This window comes from Archocentrus centrarchus, chromosome 3 (genome assembly GCF_007364275.1).
Source record: "Archocentrus centrarchus isolate MPI-CPG fArcCen1 chromosome 3, fArcCen1, whole genome shotgun sequence".
In the NCBI taxonomy this organism is placed as follows: domain Eukaryota; kingdom Metazoa; phylum Chordata; class Actinopteri; order Cichliformes; family Cichlidae; genus Archocentrus; species Archocentrus centrarchus.
This window is the reverse complement of record NC_044348.1, coordinates 30,151,576-30,168,616: the sequence shown is the minus strand read 5'-3', so window position 1 is coordinate 30,168,616 and position 17,041 is coordinate 30,151,576. Positions and strand designations below refer to the sequence as shown.

General features: G+C 37.9%; 1 protein-coding gene across 1 annotated transcript; it reads right to left on the bottom strand.

The window, feature by feature from the left end:
- Positions 1-806: 806 nt before the first annotated feature.
- Positions 807-16,295, bottom strand: pepd (peptidase D). The gene is made up of 15 exons (XM_030726363.1): positions 16,204-16,295; positions 13,528-13,711; positions 12,985-13,112; positions 12,209-12,272; positions 9,169-9,216; positions 8,782-8,843; positions 8,410-8,454; positions 7,218-7,293; positions 5,906-5,952; positions 4,911-4,979; positions 3,927-4,004; positions 3,537-3,685; positions 3,013-3,197; positions 2,124-2,315; positions 807-1,289 (listed from the first exon to the last, which is right to left on the bottom strand). The coding sequence occupies exons 1-15, from the start codon at positions 16,218-16,220 to the stop codon at positions 1,161-1,163; spliced, it is 1,473 nt and encodes a 490-aa protein (XP_030582223.1). The 5' UTR covers positions 16,221-16,295; the 3' UTR covers positions 807-1,160.
- Positions 16,296-17,041: the final 746 nt, after the last annotated feature.

Below are 17,041 nucleotides of genomic sequence, written 5' to 3'. Positions count from 1 at the left end.
GTGAATGTTAGATAGAAAGCACTCAGACATGGGAAGTGCTTGTATGAATGGGATATGCTGTATAAAGAACTTTAAGTGCTCCTATAGAGAAGTACGATATAAGAAGTCTATTTACCATCTCATATTTAGGTAAACTGACTCCACTCTGGCAACACTGTCATCACAACATTACAGAAGGAACTGTACAAACACAAGGACACACTACATTGGTTGCCTCTGTAGAGGGGAACTGCTGCATTTTGCCAGTTGTGCTTGTGAGAAATCCTGCAACTACTTTTACAATTGCAAAGTTACTGTAGTTACATTTCAGTTCCACATGAAATGATATCTCTAATTTAAGTAATTCATCTAGAGGAGGATAGTATTACAACCAGACTTCAGAAATTCTTTGCATAATTATGTAATGCATATTAAAGGTGAAACTCTGTCTTGTAAACATGGTTTAAAATAATAATTTTGGCTAATGGAGTCTTTCAGAATACCTGTTTTATAGATCCCACTATCTCTGAGCAAAAATGTATTTATGGGAAATGTATGGAACTGTACTGCAGAAACACAACACTGATGAAACATAAATAAATAATGACTACTGCTATCAGGAAATGCAGTCTTATTTACTGATAAATCAGTGCTGAGCCAATTAATCAGTTCATCCAGGAATACTTTATGAACGGTGAATAATTGAAAGGCCATACTCTCGTTACTGTCATGTTTACAATTTTTTTCCCAGTGTACTGATCTGCATATTTCTGAATGACCAATAAACAAACAAATCTGTTACAAAGTGGAAAATTAAAAGGTTTATTTAATTCAAATCCAAGGCATTTCTGTCAAATGTTTACAAAGAGGAAAAAATAAGATTAATTAAAAAAAAAAAAAAAATTAGAAAATACATTTTCCCAGGAGGCACAAAGATTTCAATGTGATATTTTATTATTGTCCAGTTTGTCAAATGAAAGTGAGCGTGGCTAATGCATATCAGAGCTTTAAATCATTATGAAAGCTTTATGAGGATGCTGATGATCTTGATTGTGTATCTGTTGTATGACTGAGATACAAGAGCCAAAGGAATAACTTCAGCTTTGCTAGAAAAATATCAACAGTAATCAATGGTTTTGCATCATATAGAAAACTTTACTGAAAGTTAACTCTCAGTTTGTTCAGACAACTGGACTGAAAGATTTTTCAGAGTTGGCCATAAAAGCCTCAATCTCCTCGACTGTACGAGGGACACAAGTCAGCAGCTCAATGCCATTCGCTGTCACTGCAATGTCATCTTCAATGCGAACCTGCACACAGAAGGAACAAAGCAGTTAGTGAAACACGGCAGAGTCCAAAGCAGGAGACATTCAAACGCAAACTCCACGTAAAAGCAAATCAAAGACTTGAAATGAGCCGGAGCGGTCACTGACAGATGTGCATCTGTATATGTTTTCAGCTATACATTTCATATACCATTTTAGTTTGTAGCAATATCCTCTTTTAAGAAAATTTGAACTCAGACTATCAATTTGAAATGTGTTTTACATCTTTCAGAGCTACTGTACTAGGCTCTTTGGAGAAATACATCTTTGCAATTATGTTGGTGATTTTTTTATTAGATAAATTTCACCAAACAAGGCTCTGACAGAAAATCAGTTACTTTTACATTCTTCCATAATACGTGTCAGCTCACAGACTTTATAAACAGCTGAATCAGCATCCAAGTTCTATTATGACTGAATTTATCAAAAAAAAAAAAGTAAAATGCCAGATATTCCATGATATTCATGACATTTAGCAGTGTCTGAGTTACATATACAAATCCACGTGCAAAGGAGCTGATTTTATACAAGTGGATGGTTCAAGTAAGACAAGGAATTTTAGAGATAGCAGGGCCTTAAAGAACTGGCTGATGTGTTCGTGCTTAAAGGGACATTATTCTATCTTTATAACTTTTATCTTCAAAGTTGCATATTTGGCCTTTAGCAAATCATAAAAGAATACCAATCCTGTCAGCCTGTAGACCAAGTAGCAAATGCATGCTTTGCACTGAATTAATTTCAGTAATAATTGGCTCTATGGTCTGTTACAACCCTGGTGAATCCACTCCAACATAAACAACAAAAAGCAAGCACACTAACCCCTCCAAAGCCGCGGAAGCGAGCCAGCACTTGGTTGTTGATGAAGCCGCACTGGGCAGGACTAGCCAGGGCCTGGTCCAGCAGGTGGTTGATGAAGTATATGCCAGGCTCTACGGTGAGAACCATCCGCTCCAGCACCAGGCGGCCCATCCTCAGACTCTTCAATCCAGGCTCGTTGACTCGCTCAATACCCTATACAGGACATGATAGATGATAGTATTATTTTATTATTAAAAATAAATGTACTATTAATAACAAAGATGTCTGCAAAACTGCGTGACACCACTATTAAATGTTAATATTTTTTTTATTAAATTTGTGCCAAAGTAAAATGTTTTTCTTGAGAGAATATAGGTGAGAAACACACAATATGTAAGTTAATTAATTAATTTGTTTGTATTATATTCTACTGCCATACTTACTAAAGTCAGCCAACAGTGTTGTCATGTATCCCCACACTCACTGAGCACTGCATTCAGTGATCTCCCCCCTTCAAAATGTGTTTCTCATACTGTTGGTGTCTGGAGGTGAACATTCAGTAGCTCTACTGGAAATGCTGAGGGTTAACCGTCTTTTCTATTTACATGTCAGAACTGCTTATCAGTACAAATTCCTCCACCACAGCGTGAAACTATCTGTGCTCAGAGTTCAGACGACATTTTCTCTTCCCCTCGCTCCTGCCCTCATCCTGAACTTGCAGCTTGGCCTCTTTTTGTTCTACTGTCACTTCCGCACCAATGACCTCTTGATTATTGATGACACATCAATATGCCAGGAACAAAAATGTTTTCACCCTCTACTGTTTCCAGATTTTTTTTTTTTACAGAAATTACTGCTGACTACTTGTTGTGATATAGCCAATCTCAGAATTTAAGAGTTCTGTTCTCACCTCAGGGTAACCTCCAACATCATGCACATCAATGCCCAGCAAATGTCCGAGGCCATGGGGCATGAATACAGAGCCCAGGTGGACCTTCATCATGTCCTCCACGCTGCCATTCAGGATGCCAATCTTTACAAGCTCTTCCAGGTGAATCTTGTCAGCCAAGCGGTGCATGTCAGTCCATTTCACACCTTCAAAACAAACATTTTTCTCAATGAAGAACAAACGTGTTAAAACATTTAACTATGATGTTATTTTAAAAGCCTCTTGAATTTTTAAAACCAGGCTTACAACTTACTGAGGAGTGTAATTTACAAAGACATTATATTCAAGGCTCCAGCTGTAATGAACACTAAAGAATATTTTTCTAACTCTACTGGAAACCCTGCAAGTGTAACCAGGGTATAAAAATATGGTATTAATCCTGCTGTATTTTTATATGAACAGAAGATTCAGTTTTAATGACATTTCCTCACTTTACTTGTGACTGTTATGTAAAGTGTCCATAGTTAAACTGAAAAGAATCTAACCTGGTCTGATAGCAGCCATTACGGCGCGTGAGGATTTCAGGACAGCCTCGTAGATGGCCCTCTGGTCTGGAGTGAACCTGCCGTTAGCTGGGAAGGAGCAGGTGATGTCTGAGGAGTAGCAGTAGTACTCTCCACCCATGTCAAACAAACTGCAGGGGACAAAACATCAAGTAGATGAGGTAGGTAGAATTTATTTGCAACATGTTAAGTACACAAAACGTGTACAGAGATGGCAAAGTCATCACAAGAACAGTAACCATGTCACTAAAAGATGTTTTACAAAGACAGTAAGCTGGAAAGTTCCTCATTTAGAAGAATCTGTACACATTCTGAATTAAAAGCCAGAAACATGAGGTGCTGATAGTTAAAACCCCCCAAAAGGGTACTTACCACATATCTCCATCTGTAATTGTCTTGTCATTAGGAGCCCCAGCATGGCCATAATGGAGAACAGAGGAATTATTGCCACTGGTGGGAATAAACAATACATAACTTAAAAAAAGACAACTAGTAACAAAATATCTAAAAATATCTAATAACAACTGATCTTCAAAGCCGTGAATGCTTTAAAGCATCAAATGGATTTTAGTTTTAAGAAAAACACTTTCATCTACAGAACACTAATCCTTACAATGTTCACGATACGGCCTTTAAAACAAAAGGCCAGCGCATGATTAACAATTTTTCATCCATAATGATGCTGCTAGCTCACAGCTAAAGGGAGGATGGTAATGTATTTTTTAATGAGAATGGTTTGTTTCGGCCAACAAGTCACCAGGGATACAGCAGAGATGCACACTGCCTGTTCAGCTGCATTATAAACTCAGCATTTTCTGCTCAAACCCTTGAAGGTGCTGCAATATCATAGTGTCCACTGTATTGCAAATTTTTCTAAAATGTAAGTTTTTTTTTTTTTCCCCTTGTAGTGCTCAACTTAACTGAGGATTATTTGGTGCTCTAATGCCTACGGCTATGGTTTCAGAGTCAACTGGTCGATTGTTTGGTCAATATTCTGCAACCACCAGTATTCCGATTCTTAAGGAGAAAAGCACTCCATCAATGGGCTTCCTTACTTCATTTTTGGCACCAGGAGAAAAAGACTCCCTTTGAAAAAAAAAAGGGGGGGGGGGGTTGTCTGAGAACACCCCTGTGACTTTGTAACCCTGGACACACCTATTCTAATATGGTCTAATTTATTTAATGTTTACGTTTACTAAATGGCTCTCTCCAAACTAATTGGCATCATTTCAAAGAAGTTTTGGAAATGATTTGATTGGTGCAAGTGTGAGTACATCTTCAGTTTCTTTGGTGGCATACAGTCCTTCTAACATAATCAGAAATAAAACAGGTAATGAATTAAATGGTAAAGCTCACGTTCCACAGATACAGGTGTATGAGGTGTGGCGCATTCCTCCTTTAGTGTAGCAGTAGTGCTGGAAGAGACTGCAGAGAAAGAAGAAAAAAAAAAACACTAATTAGCTGACGGACTTCTGCTGCCCTTTTCAGGAATTCATTCAGCACTCAGTCTTTACTCATCACATGGTCGAGCACGTCAAACACCTTTATGGACCTCAAAAGCAGTGCAGACCTTTGCGGGATGTTTAATGGTTCCCCTTGCATAGCAAGCACAAATGAGTATGACTATGACAACACCAAGGGTAGTGAATACAAAAATTGAACTTAAATACAAACACAAACTGTAATAAACTGTAGTAAACTGAAATATTTATGGTTACATTCTTTTGCATTTTGCTCCAAGTTCTTGGGCTTGACTAAAAGCTATAGGCAGCTGATTCTGAGTTAGCTGTGAGTACATCAAAACTACAGCCACGTTCTGAATCTGAATCATAACCCTGCAATAATCCATGCGGCTATTTTTATACTTCGTTTATATACCAAAAGCATGCAGTGAAGAACTATGCATACTTGCCAGTTACTGGTCTATAACTGTCATTACTAACAAGGCCTTCAGATTTCTTACTCCACTGCAGCTAATAACAGTGATAGCTGAGTGCTGGCATGCAAAGAGATGTGGCATTTCTGTTTGCTCCAGCTGAGCCACCAGGGTGTAATCTAAACTCATCTAAATTTAAAACATCACATTTAAAGGTTTAACAAATCCATTAATTATATATTGCCAAATACAGTGAATGCATCAGCATGACATCTAGCCAAATTAATGTGAAAAAAGTCAATTTGCACAAATGTTAATCATGTTAAGTAAGTCAGACTAAGCAAAGTCTAACAAATGCTTTAATCCCTGCGTACACTACAGAACCACAGACACAAAAGACGTTGTGCTTCCATATCTTGTCACTAAACACAGGCCTGTCTTCATAATGCCAAAAAACCAAACACAAAAAAAATACCTCTCCATTTCATATTCTTTCTTTCCAGGTGTCACATGCTTCATGACCTACAGGAAAAAAAAATGAATATATGTGATTAGCAAGCACTGCTTTTATGATCTTCAATGCAAGTTCATTTTTTTTTTTTTTTGTACCTGAATGCAATGTGGCAGAAAATTTTTGAATCTCGTTAGACGTGTGATAGTTTTGGTTGTACCAAGTAATAAAACAAACGTCCCCAGTCTCGTGCCATGGGTTTATCTTCCCGTGATACCCCCATGAATGTAAACACAGACAAAGCAGATTGTGTGATGCACATGGCAGGGAAATAAAGAAACAGATGGATCGCTTCGTTGCTGTAGCTAACTGCAGGGACATTACTGGATGCTAGCCAAGCTTTGTGGTAAAATAAACATTTTAACTGAGCATCAGTTTAACCATTTTTGATAAAGTGGTTAAACATTTTGTGTTGGTGTAAACAACCAGTGTGTAAATACAGCATGACTAATAGAGGCTGAAAATGACTTTGTACTGTGCGTTATGAAGGGATATGCGAAGTAACTAGATCCTCATATTTATTATTATTATTCAGATAATTAACTGGAAATGTATTAAAATGAAGTAGTTTATCTTTAGTTCAGTTTATGATTGAATTTGTTTCACTGATTTTTTAACCCTACTCTCTGATGCTGTTCAAGTTCTTCATAACAAGTTAAATAAATGCCCTTTACTCAATTTATATACATAATGGTGTATTTACTAGTTCTCCACTGCAGTACTTGGTGTTTCCCATGACTTAACAAAGCAATATGATTTGTTAAATATTCCCTTAAGCACAGTCTATGGATTTATGTACACTGGGCATAAAGTATTAACAAGCCTGAGAGTTGCTTATTGAGGAGATTCTCTTTTAAACAGCACACCTTTAGGACTCAACACACTTGGTGGGTGACTTCAGAAGACAGATAACATTGTGAGGTTAATGGCTACTCAATCCCTGAAGAGGTTATTCATGGCGATGCAGATGTAAAGTATTGCTTTAATGTTACAGCTTATTGGTCAAATGCTATCACAGTTAACTGCTTGCCTCTGAGCTGCTGGAGGAAGTTAAAAATCGATAGCATTTAAACAGTTTAATGTCTTAGGGGATCCTGACATCTTGAATTCTTTGGGGGAGTTTTAAAATGTAATAAGCTTTTTGATACTTTGGGTGTTTAATTCCATGCTTTGAACTTTCATTTTTTTTCCTTTTCCTTTCTTTCCTTTTTTTTTTTTTTTAAATATACTAGTTTTAGTTTTTTAAAATGGCCTGTTTAACTGAGAAGCTTCTTACCATTTTGTGGGCTTCACTGGAAACCCTGTTGGTGTAGCGCAGGACCTCCAGCTCCATATCAGTCTTAATGACACGGCTGCAAACATAGAAGGAGTAACCAGCTGTCTCTCCGACCAGGAAAATCAATGCACATTACAGTGGATCTACAGCCATATAATACACAGAAAGCAAACTGGTATTTTTTTTAACCTGCACTTTATTTTCCCATCTTTTTGGCCAGCAAAATTGCTTCAGTGCAATTCTGTGTGGCAACAGTTTGTGTCAAAGTAAAAGTGCTTGAGAGGAGGTAGCAATACGGTCAGCAATTGCCCAGTGGGACTGCATGGCTGCTGATAGTGGCACGCAAAGTCAAAATTGGACTGATTCCAAATATTCTTGTCATTACTAATATGGGCCAATAGAGACAGTTTGGAAAAAAAATACCCACATTTAGTGCAATATCTGTACTCTAATGGCTGAAATAGACCTTTCTAATATACACTGCTAATAGACCAACAAGTCTAGGTACCATGTGCAGCTTATTTTAAGTAATGTTAAAGGTAAACTGTATAAAAATGAGATATCTGTCATGTCTTGTCATTCCAGTGGAAACTTTATAAGCGACTGCAGAGCTGCTGAAAATATCCTTCAATCCACGATAAAATGTAAGTCTTTGACGTAAATCCAAACTTTTCTTTGCTTACTGATTCATATTGTTCTGTTTTTTTTTAGTGCACCTGTGATGGCTTAGTAATACAATAAATTAAAGATTTCTTCACAAATAGACCGCATAAATAATGCAACACACTCCTAACAAACAGTAACAGTAATTAAGGTAAAAGGAAAAAAAAAAAAGAGCTGCAGCAAGAAGAGGGGGCAGAGGGTTCAATCAAGCCCTGCTCCCCAGGAGGTGTGCCTGAAAAGCATTCCTCCTCATTTCAGAAAATGTCAATTCATCTAGAGGCTGCAAACTCTAATGCTAAGGACAACCAGGCAAGCACGAAGTCCATTACATCCACACAGACTGACTTCTCCATTGAGAGGGAAAAAAAAAGAAAAGAAACAACCACAAGAGAAGCCCCTGTTTCTGACAGCAGACACACAATTACCTGACTGGGCAGCTGTAATTGCCAAGATCTGACTGAACAAACTCTTAGGCAAAAACAGTTTTAGCACAAGTGGACTTTTTCAGTAACAGATTTTAATTACTTACAGGTCCACAATGACTGGGTGTAAAAGAGCGTTGTTCACTTGGAAGCTAATCCAAAAGAAACAAAAAAAAAGAATAAGATGCAAATGGTTACATTTCATTTGAAACAAGCATTTGAGACTTTTTCAGAAGTGTTTGGGGTCAGAGTGGGTTGACAAAAATTGCAAATAAATAAAGTGAACAAAAGAACAAAGACCAGTGCCAAGGTCTGGGCATTAAGATTTCTTGCTTAATTGAATTATATTTGAAATTAGATTAATCAGCAACAATCAGTATATGCAAGAGTTTGCTGCATCCTTAGTGAAAAACAGAAAAAAACCCGTCCACAAACAAAGTATAATTATGTTCATGCAAATTGATGCCAATTAAACATACCGACTAATTCCATCAAAGGAGGCCTCACGGCAGATGCTCCCACTGTCTGTATTTTGTCCTCTCTGCAGAAAAAAAACAAACACCCAAACAAGCCATCACATCACCACTGTGCACATTCAAATGTTTATACAGCGTAGTAAAAGTTTTGTGGAACCCTTTTCAAAAACAGATATTTGGTGTAACTATTTAAGAACTTAATCTCTAGCATACAAAGTGTTTTTATTTTCATAGAAGTGAGTTGGAAGTGAGTGAGTTGGGAGCCAATATAAAGCAGGGAGCAGAGGGGTGATTAGGGTGAGGATGGTTCAGAAAACTACTCCCATATCATCATATTTAATGCTACTAAACATAATTAACTTTAATTGGGTAGGAATGAGTGAGACATACCAGTGTGAGGAGAACTGCTGGTTTTAGGTTGGACAGGACATCAGCTATCTGCAGGAATGCAGCCAGAAAATAATTAGACACACAACAGAGCTGCAGAAATAACAAGCACAAGGTTTCTTCGCTTTCAGGCTGCAGAATAAAGGTGACTTTAGCAAGAACTATCGTGTCTCTGTGACCTCTCAAGCAGGACTGTATGCTGCTTTGAGAACAATAAAGCCTTGGATCACTAGTGACCTAAAAGAACTGCTTAATAAAAAGAAGAAAGCCTTTAGGTCTGGGGACAGGGAAGAACTGAGGAGGGTGTAGCATGACCTAAGGGTGACGCTGAGGAAATGCAAACACTCCTACAGGAGTGGAATGAAGAAAATCACTGGGTTTAAAGTGACAGAGAGACAACCAGTGGGCAGCCTGTGGAGAGCAAATGAGGTGAACAATTTCTTCAACGGGTTTGGTTCACAACCCTTTGCGGTCTCCTCCTCTGGCCTCCACACACCCTCACTCCCCTTCTTCCCCCGCCCCACCCCAAGTGAACTCTGTGGATCAGAGTTCCTAAGAAGGCTAAATGTAGTCTGCTGGAGGAGCGGCATCCGAGCTGGTGACACCAACAGATTGGCCAAATTGATTAGGTAGCCTGGCTCTGTGACTGGCTGCAAAACTGAGCACTTTTGAAGCTGTGGTGTAGAGGTCACTGAGCAAGCTGCTATCCATCATAGATAATTCTGACCACCCTCTGCACCACTTACTGGACAGGCAGCAGAGCACCTTCTCTAACAGATTCATTCAGCTCCGCTGCCACGAGGACCAATACAGAACTCTTTCAGACAACATGCTATCACCATCTATAATACAACTGTCTGATAATAACAATGATATTATTATTATTCCTAAATCATTCACTCAGTTGTCTTTTATCCTCAAAACCTAAACTCTAGATTCTAGTAGCTTAATTTTTAGACACTGAAATAACAGCTAGCTTTGAAATCACACTGGCATCACTACTGTTTATATGGTTTTAATGATAATGTGAGGACATCATTCTTAGTAAGCTCTCAGTAAATCATAAAAAATATCAGATACTTTTAAAACACAAACTATTTAAAGGTGTTTAGTGTGAATTTCAAGCAGCGTCGTGCACTGAAAAATGTGTGTGTATGAATGCCTCCCAAGTCTGAGTGCTGCCTAAAATATTCATGACCTGATTTGGATAAGAAAGAACTATTGTTCTCTTTTTGGTTCTTCTGTAGGCAGCATTGCCATCTGAATGTTGAACACCACCAACTGCTTCCTTTGTCTTTCTAGATGTCAGGCTTGGGTATTAGTAGGTAGTCATGCGGTTTATTTTTTCTAATTTTACCTGCTGTGTTAAACTGCTGTTGCTTCGTGGAAAAATTGGCAGATGAGTTGCATCTTAACCTGTGACAAATTAGGACATCTAACACCTCAGGCAGGTGCAGAGATGTAAAAATATCATCTGAAGACAAAATGTAAATATGGAAATTAATGTAAAATTTTGTGATACATTTTAAATACCAAACGCTACACTTTTTTTTTTGTTTGGCTAGTGAAGGCGCCGATATTGTAGTCTGAATATACTTTATGATTTGTTAACATGTAGACCTCCAGAATAGCTCTGGTGCTGTCAATCCACCAGTGCAGCTCCCCTGGAAATCTGCTGTCAGCACTGATAGATGTAACTGTTTTCCCAGTCTCTCAAAACATGCAATTACAAAGAGCCTGAACTTGAGTGCATTCTTCACACTGGGCTGTTAAAATGAAGCAAATGGAATTGAAGGTTACAAATTTAAATAATAAAATTCAGAATGAAGGTCCCCTCAGAATTTGGGTGGTTGAGCTCTTTCTCAGTTGTGCATACTAATGAACTGTGGTACCAAATGGATTATCAGTGAGATGCTGCTTGTGCTTTGGGTGAGCCAAAAGCACTGTCCACATTTTCTCAACAAGGTTAAGGACTATCCTCTGAGATTTAACACGGTCTCACACAAATATCTGCACAGGCCTCTACTGTCCTCTCACATCCAAATACAAACATATGTCGGTGATAATCTTAAACTTTTCCATGAATATTATATTAGAATTTGAATAACACGACTAACTGTAAATGAAATAAGACCTGCACTAACAATGTATGTAATTACACATACTGTGAAGGGTTGTAGATATAAATTTTTGCAACAGGTGCAAGTAGCACAGTGACGATCCTTCTTTAAAAATACTACTGGTGTTTGCACACACATAAAAATCTAAAAAATATTTCTAAAAAAAGCACAGTTTCCTAAACTGCCCTTATTTTGTAGCACAGAGCAAGCAATGGCTTCTGTCAGCAGTATTCTTACTAGTACTTCATTTAATTTAGGCTGCCTGAGTAGAGCATCCAGGAGGCAGGATGCACAAAGGTCACCTGCTCCTTGTGAAAACACCCAACTACTACCTGCACTTTTCACACATCAGTATAATTATTTGTCACACTGTTTTAGTAGCAGGGAGCTGAAATGTTGGACTGTTTAATCAAAGTTCTTCTAAAAGCAAGTATCACTATTCATCTTGAAATGGTTCTAGGCACTTATGTAGCCAGTAATTTTCAAGAATTATCTAAATTAACTTTAATTTCAATAGTTACCTGGATATAAAAACTGATGTATAAAATCACTAGTCAAATCTGATAACATTTGCTCAAAGGGTTAGTGCCCTTGGCCCCAAATTAGGTTTTAAAATGCTTTTTTTTTAACCACAGTTTTCAGTCTTACAGAAAATTTGAATTCAGGACTCTGAGTTTTCTCTCTTGTATCCGTTTCTGGTTTAATGTGTGAGTCGACTGCACCTCTGCAGGGTAATGTCTAGAAAAGATCAGGGCTGCAGTGCATGAGTGAAAAAGTTTTATGAAGGCACTAATGTCCTTTGATCCTGCTCATTGCTTTATTATTTAACATTAAAAGTCAATTAGTACATCAAAACAAAACAAAACAAAAAAAAAAAGGGTCACGAGTGGCTGGACTGTAAAGATAAACACTGACAGACTTACATCACAGGTGTATTGCACCTCATCAACAGCATATTTCTCCTTGAAGTGCTCTTTAGGAAAGATCCTGTCAACAAATGCAAAACATTAAGCTGATAAAAACAAGTGCACCTGACAAAACATGCTCATAAAATCAGAGGGATTTTAAGAGGATAGTCTCTTGATGGGTTATGTTACAACTTAAGAAAACACTATAGCAGAAGTGGAGTACTGAGGACAGAGTTCGGGGTGGGTGGGGGGCAAATGCAGAACCTAGAACATTAAGTGCTGACCAAATATTTTATAACAGTCATATGGTTTATAGATAAGGGAAGAGCAAACATGTGAGATGGTCAGTCTCAGGTCATTGTGTCTAGTGGTTTCAATCATCATCTCATACACAACCCAACAATACTAGCGAACATCATTTATTTAATCCATAACTTATTCTCACAGTTTTTTCAAGTGCAGCACTCAGATGTGGAAATGATGATAGTTTATCTGCAGTTTCATATCATTTGAAGTTATTTAAGTAAATAAATACTGTTTAATTAAGGAATTTACTCTGTAGTGAGTTAACTTGCCATTCAAGGGCAGTATTGCTGTAGTCCAGCATTACTATCACTGGGGAAGTTTATGTAATGATAAAAATATTATTGCTCAAATTTGACAATAAAGTAAATACACAAGGTGGAGAACATGATTATCAGCCCTTCCTTGAAGGTACAGCTCACAGCTATGGACTAGCTGATGATGATGCTGGCCTTTTACACAGCTCTTTGAGGATTAGTGTGACTCACTCTCCCATCCAAGTAGCGTAGCTCTCGGGCAGTTTAGGAACAAAAAGAATGGATTTCCCAGAGTCCACATCAATGGCTCCGTAGCAGTCAGCCTCAGTCACTCCAAAAGCCCAGTGGAAGAAAGACTCCTGTACAATTGAAGAATAAGTCACAGGATTAGTGAGCTAGCTTTGTTCAGATTATTACATGAGAAATATAAGAGCTTTCTTTTGTCAGGCTAGTTAGGTCAAGTGACATCAAAAGTATACCTTCAACATGCTGATTGATTTTCATTCAAAGTTACAAAGTTATAGGTTTGTGTGGTAGATAATCTAAAATTATAGAGATAATTGAACTGTATGCAATGTGCAGGTTGGCCTACATCATATCAGTCTGAAAATTATGAGCTCTAGAGATGCTTAGAACGTGACTCTGGCCAGGTGAGGTGTTTGTGCACTCGAATGCAATGCAACGACACCGTGATCAGGCACACCTAAGAGCAAATTCACTGCTGGCTCGAGGCCCATCAATGGATGAATAAATACAAAACTATAAAATACCTACCTGCCTGAAGAGGACATCTGTGTCTGTGCAGTACCTCTGCGCCTGCTCTCCCCCCTGCAGTACCACTACTGACTTTGGCGTCACACCATCTTTGGCTTTCAGCCCCTGGCACAGTCGTCGTCGGTTCTCAGCAAAAAGGGCAGCAGACACCCTCAGGGTGTCATTACCCAGCCAGTAGACAGGTCTGAAAGGACAGGAAGACAAAATATCTCAAGGTGGCTCAGGGTGGAGTAGTGGCTGGACAAAATGATGCATAATTGGAGTACTTTGGATCCAACTTAGAACTGCCGTTTATTAAAGAGCACAAGCCTTCAAAAACAATTGCCACACTGACCATGCAGTTAGTATCATTCAGTTACTCTCTGATATCCTAATAGTCATATAGCAGTAAGATATAAAAACAATCGTGATGAGTCACACAGTTAAGAAATCAATGTTGTCTTCTGAATTTGGTTTCCAGAAGAAACCAAACCATTTCACTGTGGCAGTACACAGTGGACTCAATATGCCCTGAACTTGTCCATAATTACATCATAAATGATCAATTCTTAATTAATGTTAGACCAAACATGCAGCAATCAGGTAGAACATTAAAACCCTGCCTAATCCTGCGTATGTCCTTTTTGTGCCAGCAAAACAGATCTGAACTATCGAGACATGGACAGGGGCCCCTTGAAGGTATTTTGTGGTGGTTGGAGCAAAGACATTGCCAGTGGATACTGAGTCCTGTAGACTGTGGGGTTGGGCCTTTAATGCTATCAATTCTAAAGTCATTACCAAAACTATTTATTCTAGAGTAAATAGCAGGGGTAGATGACCTGTTATGTTTTCAGTTCTACCTGGGAGTAATCCTCAGGGTTTGGTCAGTACTATTAAACTTGAAAAGGGAGGTGAACCTTAGCCCGGGCTCCCTTTAGAGACAGTTAAGTCATGAGTTACAGGCAGACAGACAGTCTTGTAAATGATAGGTCTTGGGCATAAATCTTGGTTTCTGTCTGATAAGATTTAAAACCCGACAGATCTGATTCAACAACAGCTGTACCAGAGGTTAATCCATAATCTCACCTAATTTAATGGGTGATAGATTTCAGTATCATTCACGGTTGACTGAGTTTAGTGGCTTAAGTGTGTATCTGTAAAAATAGAGCCACTTCTGTTATTGAGAAAGGCAGATAAAAGGTATGAAACTGCAATCCCACCACCTTCAGAAATCAGGAAAATACGTAGTAGAGTGGGATTTAAGATTAGATTTGATTTTGTGTGCAAAGTGTCTGCAAGATGACCGTTTTGTTTTCTCCATTCTCTGCAAATTGCGTCACACTATCTGGCAAAGATAGCTTTATATATGCTGACTGCAGACTTTTTATGACTACCATAGCAGATTAGTTTATTGTTTTATGGTGATGGACAAGTCAGATTGGGCTGTGTCACAGCTTCAGTAATACTGACCTTTTATTGAAATCAACATATTATTACACGGTACACTGAATGCCATACAAGAACATTTTTTATTTATATTCAACAGTTTTAAATAATTTATTGCAATAAATGAAAACTATAGCCCCACAGTGTGGCTATATCGTTATTTTATTTTTGTTTTAAATTCATGAAAAAAACAAAAGAGTAATAATCCAAGTGTTGGTATTCCATTCTACTGCAATTTGCAGCTTTTCTTATACAGCACTGTGCAAATGTTTTTGGTACTAAATGTGAAGACAGTTTAAAATAATGGCTATTTTTTATACATCAAGTACCCTAAAGCATTGTACAGTAAACATTAAAAACTAAATCAAAGCAGCACCAGTTTTCTTTGTGCACTTATGTACAGTTTTTCAAGGTACAATTGACCCAGTTTTTTTTTTTTTTTTTTTGTGGCTTTTAGGCTGTCCAGTGTCTTGTGTCATGTAGTCATGTGAGTCAAACTGACTCCATGAGATCAGATTATGTTCACTTACTTTTTTCAGTAACTTCTGGATTATTTTCTCATTTTAAAAAACACACACACACTCACAAACCATCTTTAAGGCACACATAAGCACTGAAAGGCATGCATTAATTACAGTAAAGAAAAAGTGCTTCACAATACTAGTGATGGCGAAAGAGCAGCTGCAAGTACGTGAATACATAACAGTGATTTAGCAAAGTAAATCTAGGATTACCAAGTTTCAAAGATAACTGTGAGGAGTTTACTTAGAGTATATATATATATATATATATATATATATATATATATATATATATATATATATATATGTGTGTGTGTGTGTGTAAAATTCTAAATTCTAAACACTCTAAGCCTCTGAAATACTTTTAAAAGTGAAGAAGACATTGCTTCTCAAGTCAAAATGCAGACATTTCATACACATTTATACTGCACTTATAACTGAACGCGCGTTACACTTCCTGTTTTTACGTGCACATCTGCACGTGAAAATCTTTGCAGAGACAGCCAGTAACATATACACAGCATCAATAGTTCAGGAAGTTCCACATTATGGCTCAAAAACAGCATTTAAACGGGTGCTAATTGCGTAGTTTGACAGTTAATCATGGGTGTTTTGGCTCACGCGCGTTGGTAAGTGACACATGCATGTAGCAAAGCAAGTAACCCTAACACGACTCTATTTGTTATTAGGCGCATAATAAATACATATCTAAGAGTCAAATTCAACTTACTGTGGTGTTGCTGCCATGATGATGCTACGTGTCTGACTGTTACGTGTGGAGTGGAGTCACGTGAATTTGTACGGCTCAAACAGCTGACGTGGTGCTGCGTTTCGGACTATAGGAAATATCAGCATCAACCGTCAGTGAAGTAGGATTTAGTGACTCACTTGAGCTCATTTTTTTCACTTGAGCTCGGTGTTTTCAGTCTTCCCCTAAATGTTTACCACGCCCTGTAGTAAATAAAAAACGGTAAACGGACTGGTTCTTATATAACGCTTTTCTACAACATGCCTCATTCACCTAAGCGCTTTTTTCCCTCTACGCCGAAGTGCTTTTATCTAACATTCGCACTCCACTGAATGCATCGGACAACAACTAGGGGTTGATCTTAACCAAGAATACTTTGGCATGCAGACTGGAGCAGCCAGGGATCGAATTATTAGGAGGAAACCTGCGCTACCTCCTGAGCTATAGCCACAAAAAACGCATCACAAAAAACTAAAACATGCAAAGAAGTTCAAATGGGTCACTTCTAAAATTACTACAGTTTATTTTATAACTTTCTGATTGTGAAATCAAAAAACGTTGTCCCTAAAATGAAAAATAGTGCATTAAAGGAACAAGTAGTAACACAGGAATCATAAAACCTTATATCTTACTATTTTTGACATATCTAATTTTTGAATATATCATTAATAAGAGGCCCTAAATGTAGCCTAAACATACATACATACATACGTACATGCATACATACATACATGTTTGTTTGCTTTAATATACCATATAAGATTTGCAGTGTGTATCAGTTCTTTGGTGGGGCTGGGGCTGGAAGGTTTTTAGGCTATGT

Excerpts from the sequence above, each read along its gene's own strand:
- pepd (XM_030726363.1), bottom strand. Across the intron at positions 12,273-12,984 it reads TACGCTACTTGGATGGGAGA|GATCTTTCCTAAAGAGCACT; the intron begins GTGAGTCACACT and ends ATTTGTTGACAG. Across the intron at positions 4,005-4,910 it reads TACACCTGTATCTGTGGAAC|TGGCAATAATTCCTCTGTTC; the intron begins GTGAGCTTTACC and ends TATTCCCACCAG.